The 18,903-nt window shown below is 41.4% G+C and overlaps 1 protein-coding gene across 1 annotated transcript; it reads left to right on the forward strand.

The window, feature by feature from the left end:
• Positions 1-6,004: 6,004 nt before the first annotated feature.
• Positions 6,005-8,380, forward strand: LOC130191428 (aarF domain-containing protein kinase 1-like; the record flags this gene model as incomplete). Its single annotated transcript, XM_056411084.1, has 2 exons — positions 6,005-6,208; positions 8,308-8,380. Coding segments are annotated over 2 exons (277 nt in total), but the record flags the coding sequence as incomplete, so codon positions are not given.
• Positions 8,381-18,903: the final 10,523 nt, after the last annotated feature.

Raw genomic sequence — 18,903 nt, forward strand, 5'->3', positions numbered from 1 at the left:
GTTCTGTCTGTTTGGGTTGGACTGTTGATCAGCCTCAGATGATTAGACATCATTAATGACTTGGGCGACTGTGGCTCAGTGGTGAGCCGTGTCGTCCTTCAATCAGAGGCTCTCCTTGCCCATGTCCATGTGTCCATGGGCAAGACACCCACATTGCTCCCGTAGCTGTGCCTACGGTGTACCTACAGTTGGCACCTAAGCCACTGTCATCAGTTTATGAATGGGTGTGAATGTGCCAATGATGACAACGAGTGTGAAAGCGCTTTAAGTGGTCAGAAGACTAGAAAAGTGCTATACAGGTGAATATCTTTTTGTAATTGATTTATTTTGTAAAGTTTAGCTACTCAAATAATCCCTTCATTGGCATTACAGAGGAGTGACAAAGCCTTAGAATTGAGAACATTTAGTTAGAAATTATTGCCTTTTTGATGACCACCACCATTTTAGTAAAGTAAGGTTTTTCTGTTTGGTATGTCTTTCAAACTGATGACAATGTTAACAATCTAATACTACTACTACTACTACTAATAATAATAATAATAATAGTAATAGTCTTAATTGGGCTTCTTTATTTTTAAGTTTGTAATTAATTTTGATTCTTAAACTGTTGAATAGTTTGTCCTTGTGTTCTTCTCATGATTTTTTTCTTTTATCCTTTAAAATGTTGTGATTTAAATTGTACAGATGATGAATAAAGCACAAACTCATTTGCTTCCTGACTGCATTTAGAAGTTGTTTTAAAATTAATTAAGGGGAACAGGTATATACAAGGAATTAAAAATGTGCAGTTCACTATGCAATGTTTACAGATTAAGGGATTAACACTGAGGAATTGGTCTAATTTAGTACATGTTTCAAACTTTCTAGTTGTGTCTATATATATATATATATTTATAAGTACAGAAATAAATAAAAAATGCTTGTGTGTATGTTTGTTTGTTTTAAAATACCATAATGTTTGTAAAACAGTGAACATAATTATTAAAAGTATTTCTAAAATAAATGTATAAAACAATATTTTTATTTACAGAATAACCAGTGATTGTGTTTTTTCTCTTTAGCAATAGACTGTGTTGTATTGTTGAAAAAGACAACAACAATAACTAACTGAATTAATTGTGTTAGTTGAAATAATAATCTACGTTGACTCATTTAGCTGGATGTGGAGAATGTCGGGTTTGGGGGTCTCAGGATCGCCTCTCTGCTGTTTTCAGAGGATGTAGTCCTGTTGGCCTCCTCGGACCATGACCTTCAGCATTCACTGGGGTTGTTTGCAGGCGAGCGTGAAGTGGTGGGGATGAAAGTTAGCACCTCCAAATCCAGGACCATGCTGTTCTGCTGGAAACAGGTGGATTGCTCCCTCTAGGTGTGGATGGAGTACCTATTGCAAGCAAAAAAGTATTTTAGATCTTGTTCACGAGCAAGGGTAAAATGGAGCGGGAGATTAACAGGCAGATCGGTGTGGCTGCAGCAGTAAAACAGGTGCTGCAAGTCAATTCAGTTCAGTTTATTTGTATAGCCCATTTTCACAAATTACAAATTTGTTTCAGAGTGCTTTACAATCTGTACACATAGACATCCCAAACAACTCTTCATGGGGAAGAAAAAGGGAAGAAACCTTCAGGAGAGCAACAGAGGAGGATCCCTCTCCAAGATGGACAGGTGCAATAGATGTAATGTGTACAGAAAGAAAGTTTGCAGACTGCAGTTGTCCGTCTTGGTGAAAAGGGAGCTGAGCTGGAAGGCAAAGCTCTGAATTTACCGGTACTTCTACGTTCCGACCCTCATTTATTGTCTCGAATTCTGGATCGTGACCGAAAGAACGATGTCGGGGCTACCAATTTCCTTCGTGGTGTGGCTTAGCCTTAAAAATAGCGCCAGGAGCTCGGACATTAGGAAAGAGAACTTGGAGTAGAGGCGCTACTACTTTGCGTCGAAAAGAGTAATCTGAGGTGGTTCGGGCATCTAATCAGGATGTCTCGTGGCCGCCTCCCAATGGAGGTTTTCTTGGCACACCCAACTGGTATGAGACTGGTAGGAAAACCCAGAACACGCTGGAGGTATTACATCTCCGAGCTGGCCTGGGAATAATGGTGATACCCAGAATGAGTTGAAGAAAATGGAATGTTGGTTAGATGGATAAAAAGACCACTGTTGAAGCCTATGGTTTTAATCTAACTCCTCTTCTATGGAACCGGCTTCCACTTTCAGTCTGGGGGGCAGACAGTCACCACGAGTATACTTAAATGGCTCTTATAGTTGGGGCTGGTTCAGGTTTACCCTGGTCCAGCCACTAGATATGCTGCTATAGGCTTAGACTGCTGTGGGATATCTTAGGATACACTGAGCTCCTCTCCCCTCTTCTCTTTCCTTTTGTATGAATTCATGTGCTTTCAATGAACATTACTTTCTACTTCTCCGGAGTTTTTGTGCTTTCTTATGGATCGTGGTTTTGTCTGGAGCTGTTCCTGCCTCTTGCCATGGCCCTGCTGATGCCCACTTTTTTCTATCTCCTATTTACATGGATTGTGGTTATATCTGGGTGCTTGTCCTGCCCGACACCTCCTGCTATTATCATTATTATTATTAGTTGCATTGCTATTAGTATTGCCAATACCATTACTGCTTCTATTATCATTATTATTCTATTACATCTACTGTTGCTATTTTTGGTAGTTGTAACTTTTTCATCATGTCTACTAGTCATTATATGAATAATTTCTGTCATATATATTTAATGTGCTGTTTTTTAGTTTTTTCTGATCCAATGTGAAGACCAGGGACAGAGAATGTAGTATGTGTACAGATTGTAAAGCAAATTATAGATTTTGGGCTACACTAAATAAATTAAATAGGAAAATGTTTGAAAATCTATTCTAATGTAAATCAGAATCAAGAATGAATTTTATTAATTCAATTTAGTCTTTAATCCTCCCAAGAAACATCCTTAATCAGAAGTGTGTCCCTTTTCGTTTAATACTGACTACAATTGTTCTCAGATTACATTTTTACGATGCAGAATTGACTATCTCCGTTAATTATCTAAAAAGTAACTTGTTCCCCATGTATCCCTCACATACAAAATGTTTTTATTGCTTATCTTCAGAAATAAAGATTTACTTTGCATACAATAGTTTTGTTTTCAGAGCTGGATGTTAGAAATATAATTTGTATAAATGACTGAACCTTTTTTTGTGTGATGATGGTTCTACCAATCATGCGTTACAGTTTTTACCATTACGCTTCCATATGGTCAGACATCAGTGGCTCTGATGGTTTTTATAAAAAGGGTTCCTACTGCATCTTCAAGTAGAACGGCTCATCTGGTAATCTCTGGTGACTTGTTTCTGCCATTGCTTTGTCATCATTGCCCAGACGACACTGTCGTGTGCGTGTGCGTGCGCGTGTGCGTGTGCGTGTGTGCGTGTGTGTGTGTGTGTGTGTGTGTGTGTGTGTGTGTGTGTGTGTGTGTGTGTGTGTGTGTGTGTGTGTGTGTGTGTGTGTGTGTGTGTGTGTGTGTGTGTGTGTGTGTGTGTGTGTGTGTGTGTGTGTGTGTGTGTGTGTGTGTGTGTGTGCGCGCGTTCGTTCGGTGTGTAGATGGGGTTACAGAGGTTAAGGGGAGCTAATTTCACGGGTTTTTTATTTGCACTGGTCTCAGGAGATGAGCTCTCTATAAGCATTATCGCTTCCAGCTGGTTGTAATGGGACAGACGGGACGGAGCCACCACACACACCCCTAAGGCTCTTAATCTGAATAGTCTGCCATTTGATGATGTACCTTTCATACATACAGACATATCTTTTCGTGTTGTAGTTGTACTTTTGTCTGAGCAGTTATTCACCTCATAGAAGAACATGTATAGTTGATCTGTTATTATTTTTTCCTTAGTTAATGTTTCAACTTACAAAGACATGTTAGACAAGTGTTTTTCCAATCTTGTGCTATGTGTTGGTCCCTTCCTGACTTCCAGCCTCACCTCTCAATGCTCCTGGTCTGCTAGAGACTGTTAATGAGTTTACGTATACTTATTTTGGTTGTTAGTTCACAAGTTACATGAAATCATCAAAGGATTCACTTCCTGATGTTGTTACTGCAGCCAATAATGTCCCTCCGCACTGGGTGGAGGAGGACTACAGAAGAGCGTAAATTCTCACGTTATGATTTAAAAAAAAATCTGTGCTTTATTAGAATAAGGAAAATATAAGTAAATATCTATCTATCTATCTTGTGTTGACTGTTTGTAGACTAGATTCTAAAGTCTCCCCAAGCTCTCAAAGTTGTGGTGCCCACATTCTTCTCCCACATCCTTTCACTGTGTACCCTATTTCCACTTTGCAACTGTGTGCTACAGACAGCGAGTTGCTCTAAATGTCACATTTTAATGCTAAATTCCCCCTTTCATCGCTTTTAAACATAAAAACATACAGTATGTCTAAAATGTCAGGCATAAAGACCAGCCTCTCTTTTTCTTGTATTACTCTTACTAGAAAACCTATGAAAAACAACTCCAGGAAATCTCTTTCTCAACGAGGGTCAGTAACATTTTCAAAGCTAAAGTTCTGGAGGGATCTGGAACAGCTGTCTGTGACCCAACTTAAAACGTGGAGCTGTCCATTCTGCCATTTTGTTATTTAAATTACAGTTTAACATGTAATCTGTTAATGTTAGCATTCTGAGCTTTGATTGTATAGTTCCACAGGCTGGAGTAATGCAGTAACATTCGGTAACACGGAATGAGACTGTGTGGACATTAAGTCTCACATGAAGCCAGTTAAAGAACGACAGTAGTAGTTTAATGTGCGTAACATCTCTTTTCCTTGTTGCCTTTTATGAAACAGAGTACTGCAATGCAGCTACACTTCTTTGTTAGCACGAAGGCACGTCTAATCTTTGGCTATACAAAATAAACTGAATTGAATTTACCAATGGAGCACATGATCTGGACAGTTTACAGATAATTTATGGCGCCATTATATTTTTAAAGTGGGTACTTTGTCATTTTTTATTTGACATTTGCATTTCTAATTTACAATTTGTGATTGTGTTGTATTGGACTGTCATAAAAGACTTTATGTCATTACTTCATTTAAACAGGTGATGTGAAAATACATGTCATGCATGCAGAAGGGTAAAAGAAACTTAGTACAAACGTAACGAGGTGGTTGCAAGGCCGCCCATTGAATAGCAACACCCTGCTTATAGTTGGGGCTGAATCAGGTTCACCTGGTCCAGCCTCTAGAGAAGCTGCTATCGGCTTATAGGCTGCTGGGGGGCGTTTTAGGATACACTGAGCTCTTCTCTCCTCTTCTCTCTCTCTTTACGGATGAATTTACATCTCTCTATCGCACATTATTAATTCTGCTTGTGAATTAACGTCTCATAGGGCTGTGTCTGGTCCTTGCTCTTGCTTCCTGCATCCGGCCTCTGGCCTCCTGCCATGGCCCTGCTGATGTACCCCCCCCCCCCCCCTTATTTTTTCCGGTCTGTCTGTCTCAAACCGTTTCCCCCCCCGACTATGTGAAAGCGTCTTTGAGAATACTATAAAGCGCTATATAAATCTAATATATTATTATTATTATTCTTCTTCCGTTTCATTGATTGTGAATGACTGCCTACTACTAATTATTCATACATTTCTATCATATTCATTGAATGTGTTGTAAGTAATGCAGTTCATCTGTACTCATTTTTTTTCTTCTGTTTTTTTGGGAGTTTTTCCTGATCTGAGGTCAAAGGTCAGGGATGTCATGTGTACAGATTGTAAAGCCCTGAGGCAAATTTGTAATTTGTGATACTGGGCTATACAAAATAAACAAAATTGAGTTCAAGATCATGAATAGTTACAAAGACACCATAGACAACGTCAGGTCCAAAAAGTCAAAATTGTATAGATATCTCTTCAAAGAATGCCTTGCAATTTGCTCAGTGTACTTCCTAGAGAAATAATTATTTAAAATTTTCCCTGCAGTCCTTGAGAATCGATATCGTTTTTCTGCCCTGTAGGTCCACCTGCGATCCGCTGAGCGTCTTCGAGACTTGTGCTGTGCGAACCGGGGTACTTTCATCAAGGTGGGCCAGCACCTGGGTGCTCTGGACTACTTGCTGCCTGACGAGTACACGTCCACGCTGAAGGTGCTACACAGCCGAGCTCCTCAAAGCAGTATGGACGAAATCCAGCAAGTCATCAGAGAAGACCTTGGCAAGGAGGTAAATTCAAATACTCTGGGATTCTAACGTAATGGTAACGGCTCGGATTCGGAGATTAATCAGGTTAGCACAAAACTGACTCTTCATAATCTTTATTTCTTACTCACTCACATTGCTGTTTTCTCGCCGCTCGTCTTGTTCACTCCAGTTAAATATAATCGTATGCCAGCCATGTTATCGTCTTCAGTGTTTCCCATTGCTTCTTTAGATTGTCTAGAACCGCAACAGTTTCAAAATGAACTGTACATATTTGTATACTTCAATCTTGGTGATCAGGGAGCTAATTGATGTGGGAGGCTCCACTTGTTCAACGTTTCTGTGATGGAGACCGATCCTGGAAAAAAGGACACTTGTATGTCCTACCATCTGCTTTACTTGACCTTGTCTCCATTACCATGCTATGTAGTTGTGACTTATTTGCCATGTCATCACTCTTCACAAAGCACTTCTTAATTTTACTAGATTAACTTGGTGTTGTTCCATTTATATTTTTGATAGCTGCTTTTTTATATATTTCCCCGTTGTATCTAAAATAAGTGTAAATACAATATTTATATTTTTCAAGTTATTGTATGAAAGGTTTGATTCCTTCTCTGGGATTGACTAAAATGGGGATGAATGACCTTTGCATCCTAATAACGCTTCCATTTTCAAACAGTACAGTGTTTGTATTGGCTGTCACATGACAGTAATACACCATCCAATCGTTTCATTCAGCCTGATTGTAATGATTGGATCAGTGTGACGACGCAGCGTGATGGTATTCGTCCATTGTTATAGCCTTGGTGATGTCATGACCATGTCACAGGGTCTCCCTGGGGCCCAGTGGGTCTCGTCCAATGAGATTGTGTTGTGTTTTAAACAAAATCATACACTTTTTAACTCCATCCCTTTTACCTGTTTGCCTCTCTCTTTGTGTCTTCCCTATGGTGAAGTCTCAGCAGTTGCTCTTAGAGTTCCGCAAAAAGAATAAAATATTTAATTCTGTTGAGGCTTCAAATAAAAATAAATATCCAAGCACTCACGAATATTTAATGCATTTGTGTTCATTTAATTCATTTATCATTATATTTCTTTGGGGTTTTTGTTTGATTGTTTGATCAGGGTTCGTACAGTCATGGAAAACCTGGAAAAGTCATGGAATTTTATATTGGTCATTTCCAGGCCTGGAAAAGTCATGTAAAAAACTTAAATCACATAAGTTTCGGAAAAGTCATGGACATTTTTTATATTCACATGTTCATTTAATCCGAGTTCGAAATAATTATTTTGTTCTTGAAAGAAAGATGCTCAAAATATAAGCCGGCATATGCTCTCATACTGAAGGCACAATTATAATTATTTCGCGTTGCAAGTGAACGCACCTTAACTGGAAAGTTCGCTGGCCATGGCAACAGTAGTTCGGGAAGCGGTCGGGACATTCTACTATTCCAGAAAAGTGTAGATTTAACCATGTTGGCTCCTCTGTGTGGTAGCAAAACATTAGACATTTAAACATGGGAGAGGCGATGTTAACGAGCCGTGTAAAGGAAGCAGACATCCCAGCGCTGAGCTAGCGGAGCTACGGCTCCTCCATTACCGGCTAGCTCACCACAGCGAAGGCAACTTCTACGCAGAGCAACCCGTCTCTCTCTCTCCGGTAGCAAGTCGATAACCGATGCTCTTACAAAGTGAAGCCCTAACTGTCGAAGTAATGTGGCCACTGAAGGTTAACAATTCACATTGTTCTTTTAAACATCCGAAGATGCCAGCCTGCTGTTTGACGCTTGTGTTGAAAGCAAACGCTCACCTCTCTGCTCGTTGGGGCTCCGTCACTTCAAGAGTCTCACGTTGTCAATGTGTTGAAGGGCCGATGTCTTTCTGTCTGACCAAAGCCTGAACCACTATTTACAGTCCAAACAGATGGATTTGCACATAAAGGATAGTTTGATTGCAATAAACATTTACAGACATGTTTATACGAATAAACATGTGTATAAATATTTATTCTTTTAATCAAACGTTTGTCTCTAATTCATTTAAGGTATACTGTATGCCTTGTAATTAACAGAGTTGAGTCAACAGTTAGAAACCGTACATTGGTCTGCTCTCTCTACCAGGCTCTCCCAAGTGAAGATGTTGCTCCCCACATGACGCAGACCCAGTCTGCAATTTCCTGCACTTTACACCAAGGTAGCTAAATATGTAATAACTGGGTGTATTGGTCATTGTGGTTGCAAATCAATGATATTGTTGTTGATTTTTATTTTGATAGCACTATAATTAAGTTAATCTGTGTGTAATTGGAGGGGCATACACAGAATATGCTGATCAAAGCAGGAAGGGGCCGGACCTCTACATTCGTTCTCACATCCATCTCTGAGGCTGAGCATCTTTTCAGTATTGATTCATGCTGTAATTAAAATCAAACACTTTCGACATTTGCAGAGTTTGTGCAAGTATAGTGCACTTTGTTTGTTTTCTTAATTCTTGTGCGTTTCTTCTCATCAACACACTCAGGACATTTGATTGTCTGTGAAAGTGGTTAACAATTCAGGGAGCAGCAAAGTGAGGCTCACCAAATTAGTAAAATTGTTTTAGCGGGAGAATCGGGAAGGGATCCGGTGATTCTCAAGAAATATAACCTGCAAGTCCTATTCTATTTGGAGCCATTTGTGTCCGCAACTTCTGCATGCCTCAACCATAAACATTTAGGGTTGGTTCTGCTGTCAGTAAAACTCTATAACCGTGTCCTCCAGGTTTAGCAACATAACCAGGGAGCTTAACTTCAGTCCCAGTTGAGCCAAGCGTTTAGAGACTGAACTAATATTGTTTGGCCTTCAAGAAGCATGCAGTTTCATCCAGAAAATGATTGGCTACAGTATAACTAGGGAGATGGTGGTAAGGATAGAAACAACACTGAAATGTAATGGAAGGCATCAAGGCATACGTGATGTTAGGTCTCATATAAAATACTTTGAAACCGGTAGAATGTGTTAAGAGGAATCTGAGCTGCAATCCCATTCAACACAAATTGCTCCCATGTAATTTAAATACACTTCTATAGAGTATTATCCTCTTCTTTGTGTTTTTTAGATTACGGTGTGCAATCAGCATGATTTCTTCCTGTATCTATGAGGGATGTCATTTTCCTTGAAAAGATGGTAATATAGCTTGTCTGTCTACAAAGAGGGCAGCATAGTTAATTAGCCCTCCTCCCCTCAAGAGAAGAAGTGACACTGATGAGCAGTGCCAGGCAGCTCTGGAGTCAGGGGAGCAGCTTCAACATCATTTCTGTTTGCCTTGTGTATGCATTCTCATGTCTGCTTCTCAGATACGAGTAGTGAGTCATGGCTTGCTTTTCAGCACTATTTGTAGTGACATACATTCCCATTGTGCATGGATTTGGAGCATTGTCTGAGTTCTTCCTGTCATTTCCCTTCTATAGTGAAACTGCTAAAAGGCCAGTTTATGCAATATATGTCAGGCCTGGACTAAAATGAGGACTCAGATGCAGAGAAATGGAACGTATAAGCCCACTTTATTGAACTCAGATCCTCTTTGAGGAGTGACAAATAAATGGGCTATGAAAAAACTCACTAAATAAACTAGGGCCTGGGAAGATAACTTGCAAAAGAAAAAATTCCTGATAATGAAGGTCTAATCTAAACACAAAATCATTCCAAACGGGAGGACAGAAAAACAGCGGACAAAAAAGAAAAGGCACACCTAAAACTGGAGGCTCTACAAACTATCTCGGTCTAAACTAAACACAAAATCACTCCAAACGGGAGGACAGCAAAACGGCTGAAAAATAAAACAAAACGAAGCTAAACTAGAAACTTTACAAACGAAAAATCACTCTCAAGGAGGAAACAGAAAACAACTTACGTGGATTGGCAATCCTCTTGTAAAAAGAGACTATGGCTGTGGCAAAGGGCTTGGGTGCACGGACAAGGACAAAATACTTTGGCACAAGACAAAGGGGAGACGCAAGGCGTTTCTCAATATGCGTTCTTGTCCGTACTTTTCTGTACTTGGGGACTCGTTTTCAGTCTCAGCCCGAGTACATGTTCCAATTCAAAGTTCGCTTCTCGCAAAGCACGGTCAAAATGCCCGGATGTGACTTGAGCCTCCCACTTTCAGGAGGATGCATCAGAGGAGACTTGTGCGTACTCTGGCCAGCCGATATCCCAGAATGCATTTCACCAGCAACCGGAAACAATAGCGGAGGAGAAAATAAACTACTGACAGTTGACTTTTTATAAATATGACTGTTGTTGAGTCACGGAATGTAATTTTACAATGTTTTCAGGTGAGAAGTTAGTAGTGTAAAAATCAAATCTGTGCCCATTTTCACAAATTACAGATTTGTCTCAGGGTGCTTTACAATCTGTACATATAGACGTCCCAGAACCTCACATCGGATCAGGAAAAACTCCCAAACGACCCTTCATGGGTGAAAAAAAGGGAAGAAACCTTCAGGAGAGCAACAGAGGAGGATCCCTCTCCAGGATGGACAGGTGTAATAGATGCCATGTGTACAGAAGGAATCATTATACACAAATTAAAACACAGTAACAACACAATCAATGAATATGACAGAGTGTATGAATAGTTGGTATTAGGCATATTCCACGATCCAGACCTCCACGATCCATCAGGCAGATGGAGGTAGAAAGGAGGAGTGGGCGGAGTCTCAAGAGGGCCATGGCATAGTTGGTAGTAGGCATATTCCACGATCCAGACCTCGATGATCCATCAGGCAGATAGGATCTATGACATCTGATAGGGTCCGATGGACCCTATGAGACGTAAAGTTAAAAGGACTCCGGGGAGGAAGCAGAGTTAGTAATGTGTAATAGAGATGGAGGTAGAGAGGAGGAGTGGGCGGAGTCTTGTCGGGATGGAGTCCAAGAGACAGGTAGATGTGAATATCTGTTGGAACTACTTCAGTTTCAATTTGACATCTAGTCTGTCCTATCATGGCTGGGATTTTTACTTTCTTTGTAGAATGAACAACTCTCCCATCACCAAACTTGAATGCTCTTCCACTCTTTGTGTCCCCCATTTTCAATAACTCACTTTGCGTTAGTCCCCTCATGTCAGAATCAGAATCAGAATAGTATTTATTGCCATGTAATGATCAAGCCATTTTTCTCCACACATAGTTCGAGTGCAAGCTGTGTCCATTACATATGATCCTAGAGACTCCACCATGAATATCTCTGTCAGTCAATGATTCTTTTGATAATAATAATACATTTATTTTATAAGGCGCCTGTCAAGGCACTCAAGGTCGCCGTACAACACATTAAAAACAGTTCAAAGGATGGACAAAATTAAAAAAGCAGAACAGTTAAAAAAGCAGAACAGTCTGCAGCAGAGCAACCATGACGGGGAACATGTTAGGAATAGGCCTGCCTAAAAAGGTGAGTTTTGAGGTGGGTTTTGAATACCAAGATTGAATCGATGTTTCTGATGTCAGGGGGGAGGGAGTTCCAGAGGCGAGGGGCAGAGCGGCTAAAGGCTCTTGACCCCATGGACAGTCAGGTTGATGGAGGAGGCAGACCTGAGCGACCGGGTGGGAATCTTGATTTGTAGGAGGTGAGACAGATATGGAGGGGCGAGGTTGTGAATGGCCTTGAATGCATGGAGGAGGATCTTAAAGTCAATGTGGTGTTTGATGGGAAGCCAGTGGAGTTGCTGTAGAACAGATCGACAGATGAAAGGGGTTTTGGTAATGATGCGGGCAGCAGCGTTCTGGACCAGTTGAAGCTTATGGAGGAGTTTGCGGGGGAGACCAAAGAGGAGGGAATTGCAATAATCCAATAATAATAAAGTAATGTTGCATTCTTCAACATCCATTACTCCGTCATCTTCTGTCAATTTTGCGTGTTCATTTTTGTTAGGAGAATCCTTTGCCCAGTGATATGTGCTTTGGCAGACTGCACATATTGTCCTTCTCCCATATCTGTCGAGTGGATTTGTCAATTGAACAGCCGTATGATTTTGTGGGCTTGACCTGACATTACTTTCACGCTTGCCTGTAAACCGTGTGTAGTAGGCAGAGTCGCCAGCACCCACACTCACACAGAGGTCATTAGCTTCCTCTTGTGGAGAATTATCGCCAAAGATTCTTTTCAATCCTGACTTCATCTTAACAAACAAAAGCTCTGGGCAAGCGGTAAGTGCCAATTGTTTGTCTTTAACAGTAAGTCCTGCAGTGTCTAGTAGCTTAAAAGCTAACACAGCATCTGGAAGCTCCATCTTTAACTTAGATAGTCGGTGGTACCGGCGCTCAAACTTGATAATGTAGTCGACCATAGAGACGCCATTTTCTCTTACGATCCGGTGAAACTCCGTGTACGCCTCATACTGGCAATCTTTCAAAAAAACAGAGTCCAATTTCGCGAGAAGTATAAGCATTCCTCCATCGACGTTTACATTACATTATTACATTACATGTCATTTAGCAGACGCTTTTATCCAAAGCGACTTACAATAAGTGCACTCAACCTAGAGTACAAACTAAGAACAACAAGAATACAGAAAGTAACATTTCTTCAACATAGTCAAACTACAAAAGTACCATAATAAGAGCCATATAAGTGCCACGCAAGTGCTAATCTGTGGTCTAATCCAGATATAGTCGGAAAAGATGTTTTTATTTTCCGTTTGAAGGTGTAGAGACTTTCTGCTGTCCTGATGTCAGTGGGGAGCTCATTCCACCAATAAGGAGCCAGGACAGCAAACAGTCTGGATTTCGAGTGATTAGCTCGAAGTGCAGGAGTCACAAGTCGATTGCAGGGCTCTCAAGTGTCACGCATTGAGCGTGACACTCACGCATTTCGGTCTTAAGTCACGCACTCCCGCCACACATCGTATTTCTCACGCTGAAAAAAACTCTCGGCTATTTAATGTTTTAATGTGCAAACATGAGCTGGCCGCGCTGCCCTCACCATGGAGGAATCAAGCGCTCCCCTGGAGGTCTGCTGTGAGGTGCCACTTATCAGCCAATCAAAAAAAAGAAATGGGCTACACAATAGCCAATCAGAAAAAAACCCGTATCTGATGTGGGTAAGATTTAATCCAGCAACCAATGAAGATAAAGCATCCTGGAATTGCGCGCGACTGACATATCAGAAATTTCGTTTTGCGGGGGGGGGGGGGGGGGGGGGGTGCTGATGGAAATGTCACTCTTGCCTGTCTTCAAAACTTGAGAGCTCTGCGATTGGCTGTTGCCGAGCGGAGAGAACGTGTACGGTGTGACCATATCCCGGATCTAGACGGGGCCCGATCCGTTCGTAGCACGGTACGCCAGAACCAATGTTTTGAAGGGGATGCGGGCAGTAACCAGTGAAGAGAGCGGAGAAGCGGAGTGGTGTGGGTGAATTTTAGGAGGCTGAAGACCAGTTGAGCAGCTACATTCTGGATGAGCTGCAGAGGTCGGATGGCCTTAGCAGGTAGACCTGCCAGGAGGGAGTTGTAGTAGTCGAGGCGTGAGATTACCAGAGCCTGGACCAGAACCTGTGCCGCCTTTTGAGTAAGAAGAGGACGTATTCTCCTGATGTTTAAATCTGCTGCGGCTATTTCTAGCGCACTATCCCTCGCTCTTCCCATCAGCGATAAAGCAACTGCCAAGGCCTGCTTCTTCTCCTCCATGTCAGTCACCAGCCTCCAAACTTCTATCTCATTTGTCCAGTTCTCGTGAGACTTCTTCTCGTCGAACTGCGGCGGAGTATTGTAGTTTCCAGCCGCCATCCTCTGCTACCATGTTAATTCAATAAATCCAGTGACAACGGTAGATGTTTAAAGCTTTACTTCAAGCCAACAATAACAACCGTTTCGTGTTGGGTTCATGACATCACCCGTAGGCTCACACAGATCGGTCACTTTACCGATGAATAGGGATGAGAATTGATACGATTTTAACGATTCCGATGCCTTATCGATTCCTGCTTATCTATTCGATTCCTTATCGATTCTTTTATCGATTCTTATTGGGCAAGGGGTGAAAAAAAGAGCACAAACGGGTTTATTTACATAAATGTTCTTTTATATAATTTTCTATAATGCTGCACACACCATATACAGTATGTATAAATACACATTTAAATTTTTTTAAATAACCAAAAACATTTATACATATTCCTCTTGAACTTAAAATAAAACTTATATAACTTAAATAAAATGTATTCTGTTTAATTTAAACATGTTCCTAGAAATTACAGTGCTCCTTCCTTTTTTTAAAAGGGTATATGAACTGAGCTGCCAAAAATTAAACTAGCAGTGGCAAATACCAAGTGTGCAACCATCAATTGTATGGATCATCAACAATTCTTGTGCAGAAAAATAAGGATGTCTGCTTTCTCTGGGAGGATACGCGATCTCTCAGGATTTATTGTGTCTCCAGCTGTGGAGAACACTCTCTCAGATGGGGTGGAGGATGCCTGAACACAAAGATATGAGGAGGTGTACAAGACATGCTAGCTGTAGCCTGTGACCCAGACAGACTACCAGCCTCTGAACCGGTCTGACTCTGAACGTCATCAGCTAAATTGGATGGCAATGGAGATTATTTATATCGTGAAAGCTGGTTTACACAATGAAACAAATGGCACTAACAAAATCGCTGAATTTGCTGAGCTGACATAAAGCCACATTAAGAGGGGAGGCAAACACTACCTCTGCCTCAATGTACGGGGCTGAAAATGGAAGATTCTATAGCTAAACTAGCGTAGCTATATGCTAAGTTTAATAATGGATTACAAATCGATATGCTCAGTTTAATAATGGGTTAACACGATAACGCGAACGTTTGCTGATAACACACACCCTCCGATAATTAACACCGTTACGATCAAACATTTCTCAAAACTGGACTTTCAATCCAAACGTGAAGTGATCAATAATGGGAGACCAATGCCGGAGCTAAAATGTATGCTTCAAACGAAGGGACAGACGATAACTTGATCGACTACACACAATAAAGGCAAATTGCTTCACATAGTGAGTGGTTGTGATCACTTTTGAGGAGTTTACCTTGGACAGAAAGAGATGAAGCGCCGACGTTAGCTGAGCTGCTGCATGCATCGAACACATGACATTCCTGTAATTTAATTCCATGCTGTGTGTTCAAATGCTTATTCATATTTGTTGTATTTCCTCCCTTCGACGAAATAGACTTTTTACACACGTTACAAGTAGGGATGAGAATTGATAAGATTTTAACGATTCCGATGCCTTATCGATTCCTGCTTATCTATTCGATTCCTTATCGATTCTTTTATCGATTCTTATTGGGCAAGGGGTGAAAAAAAGAGCACAAACGGGTTTATTTACATTAATTTTCTTTTAGATAATTTTCTATAATGCTGCACACACCATATACAGTATGTATACATACACATTTACATTTTTTTAAATAACCAAAAACATTTATACATATTCCTCTTGAACTTAAAATAAAACTTACATAACTTAAATAAAATGTATTGTTTAATTTAAACATGTTCCTAGAAATTACTATCCAAACGTGAAGTGATCAATAATGGGAGACCAATGCCGGAGCTAAAATGTATGCTTCAAACGAAGGGACAGAAGATAACTTGATCGACTACACACAATAAAGGCAAATTGCTCCACACAGTGAGTGGTTGTGATCACTTTTGAGGAGTTTACCTTGGATCAGTGGTCCCCAAACTACGGCCCGCCTCCACATTTGGACCGGACCCCTAAACAATACCAGAGACGCTATCCGATTTATTATTATTTTCACCTGGCCCGCTGCCGTTGAGATTGCAGTGAGACGCGGAGAAAATGTGAAGTGGTGCTCTTCGCAATAAAACATCTTTGATGGGACGTGTCGCGTCTCGGCCAATCAGCGTTCAGATGTCGACAGCGTTTGGGAAGTTAGGTTAGCTTGAATGTTAGCTCGCTACATCTGCTGCTGTCACGCTGCACAGTGTAGCGATACTAACAAAGTACCCGTCCGCTAAAAACGATGTGATTTAGCATATTTTTAGTATCGATACTTCAATAAAAGAGCGATCAGAGCGCACGCAATGCTCCGCTCCCTTAAATGCTGTCTACACGCGCAGTGCTCACAGCGCTCAGCCGTAATGCGCGCACACAGGTGAGCAGACTCTCACCTCACACTAGCACTTTTTGTCGTGTGAAATAGAGCCAAACTTTAGAACGCCTCTGCCTAGTTGCCATGTTTGCTGCAGTCTGAAGAAGAAAGTAAAAAAGTTTGCGCATGCGCAACGCCACAGAGGACCGTTAGCAGAACCATTAAAGAATTTGGCTGACGATTCCAAACAATCGGTTCACTGGGAACCGGTTCTAAAACAGAACCGGTTCTCGATTCCCATCCCTACCGATGAAGTTACTGTTACGCCTGAAAGACTTCCGCTTCCAGCGCTACGAGAGCGGAACTCAAGAGCTGATTGGCCCGAGTTGCGAGATTACCGCCTCAAAATTGAAATATTTCAACTCGGGGCGAAAATTGCACCACTGAAAACGCGCCACTGTAAACGCGTCGCCCACATCACGTCGCCCCAAACGCGCCGCCCGGGAAAATAACGTGTCTACACGCGTCTGTACGTTGACTTTTCATGGGATTCGGTCGCGCGAAAAAATAGTTTCGCTTTTGGTTTGAACGCCACAAGGTACAACACTCTTTTAAGGGAATGGGCGGATCTGATATTGAGTTTTGAGTAATAATAATATGTGTAATATGACTGGAACCATCAGGAACGGCAAATGTGAAACAGTTATAAAAGAAACCAAACAATCAGTTGCGGATACCAAATGTTATTATTAAAGAAAATTCAATGTGGCATACGCTGCAACACACAAAACGAACATGCACAACAAACAATTAACGCCTCCCAAAGTATAATTCCATCCCCGGATCCCAACAGTCCCGAAGTATCTCAATGTCCCCAAAAGAAAGTATAATGACAAATAAACTCCCAAAAGGTGGCAAACAAAGTTCAAGACAGGCGGAAACGTGGCGAGGCGCCGCGCTTCCGTGACCCGGCGCTACTTACTTCAATACAGTCCGTTTAGCTGCTGGGCCCAGGGTGCCGCATTCCTGCACAGTCGTCTACTTGTAATCCACACAGATTTTGTACGGATCAACAGCGAAGCAGTCACCCAAATAACACACCGTCCTGAGTCCACCAAACGCCGACCAACGCCTGTCTGTGCGCTCCTCCGAAAAACCTTTGCATCTCCTCCCCCCGTCACATTTTATACCTGATGACAAATATAAATAATAATAATTGTTAAAGGAGCCCTGTCCTGTACTTGGGCTACTGAGGCGTTTTGGTTTCCTCCGGCTAGATGGCTTGATGCTCTCTGGTCTTCTGCTGTTTGCTGTTCGGTCCCGAACAATTGCCTCCGAAAACATTGAATGTGAGAGAAACGTTTTAATGATGTTTAAGTCCGGTATCAAAAACCAACAACAAGCTCACCGCGATACGGTCAAAACCCTTTCCCTTTCCGGGGTCAAAACACCTGCCGTCGCCAATTACCTCTTGATTAATATAGGTGTACAAAAATACCCTCAACAGCGCCACCCAGTGTATACATAAGACATACGTGTACCCGCACAACATTTGGCTCTTACAATAATAATACATGATCCTTTTTAAACCTGAACTCACGCTTTAGGCCCCAGATAATCTTACCGGTATGGCACTAAGTGCACAACGAAAAATAAACACACTTTACTGGTGCCGTACACAGAGACAGACATATGCGATCATTACAACTTGAACTCCTTCACGGTAGGCACTCCGTACCCACCAGGAGCAATCCACTGGTTTCTGGCAGAGCACCGAAACAATTTTATTGTAGATATATATTATATATAGAAATTTAAACACACTTAAAGCACATTGAAGCAAATGTCATTAAATCAAGCATTAGAAGAAGTTCTAAAAAGTTGCCTTTTTAGTATCTTCTTGAATATAGTTTTGGAGGAAAGAGTTCCAGTTGTTAGAATAAAAACAACAACTAAAATATTTTAGAATGGGGGTAAAGGGATGGATTTACCTGTGGTATTGCTCACATTGTGTTTAACGTACATCTCCACAGTACTAATTCCAACCATTATTCACTCCATATGAATGAAACACGTGTGCAGGAGTTTCATTGAGTGTAGCTTAACAGCCTCCAATACATGGCAAAAGGAAATCAGTACTTCTGTCAGAACTTCAGGGAGTGTGACATGACTCTGCATCAACAACAGCAAATCCAAACTGATTCCGAAGAACTGACAGCAAGGATGTTAGAAACATGTTTGGGACGCAGACCAGAGAAGTGCTCTTTATTGTAAGGCAGGGGTGCTCACAGTTTTTCAGCATGCGAGCTACTTATAAAATGCAAGGTGCAAGTGACTTTTTTGTTGTTGCTCCGTCCCGATGCGCGCAGACACGCCGGCATCGGTGCTCTGCGGCGAGCCAAGACGGTGGGCCGAGAAGTGTTAATGCGACACGTAGAGATAAAAATGACATGCTGTTGTGTAGATACGATCAATAACAGACGGCTGTTTAGTTTAATAAAAGAATAAAGACGTGCTCTTTAAGAAACGGGACCTTAAATTACTTCTGCTATAATTTGGCGCGATAGAGAAAATTATAGGGTGGTGGGCGGAGATTTCAGGGGGACGGGCCAATTTTTTTTAATGTCATGCGATCTACCAA

Source organism: Pseudoliparis swirei, unplaced genomic scaffold (genome assembly GCF_029220125.1).
Source record: "Pseudoliparis swirei isolate HS2019 ecotype Mariana Trench unplaced genomic scaffold, NWPU_hadal_v1 hadal_63, whole genome shotgun sequence".
Taxonomy (NCBI): domain Eukaryota; kingdom Metazoa; phylum Chordata; class Actinopteri; order Perciformes; family Liparidae; genus Pseudoliparis; species Pseudoliparis swirei.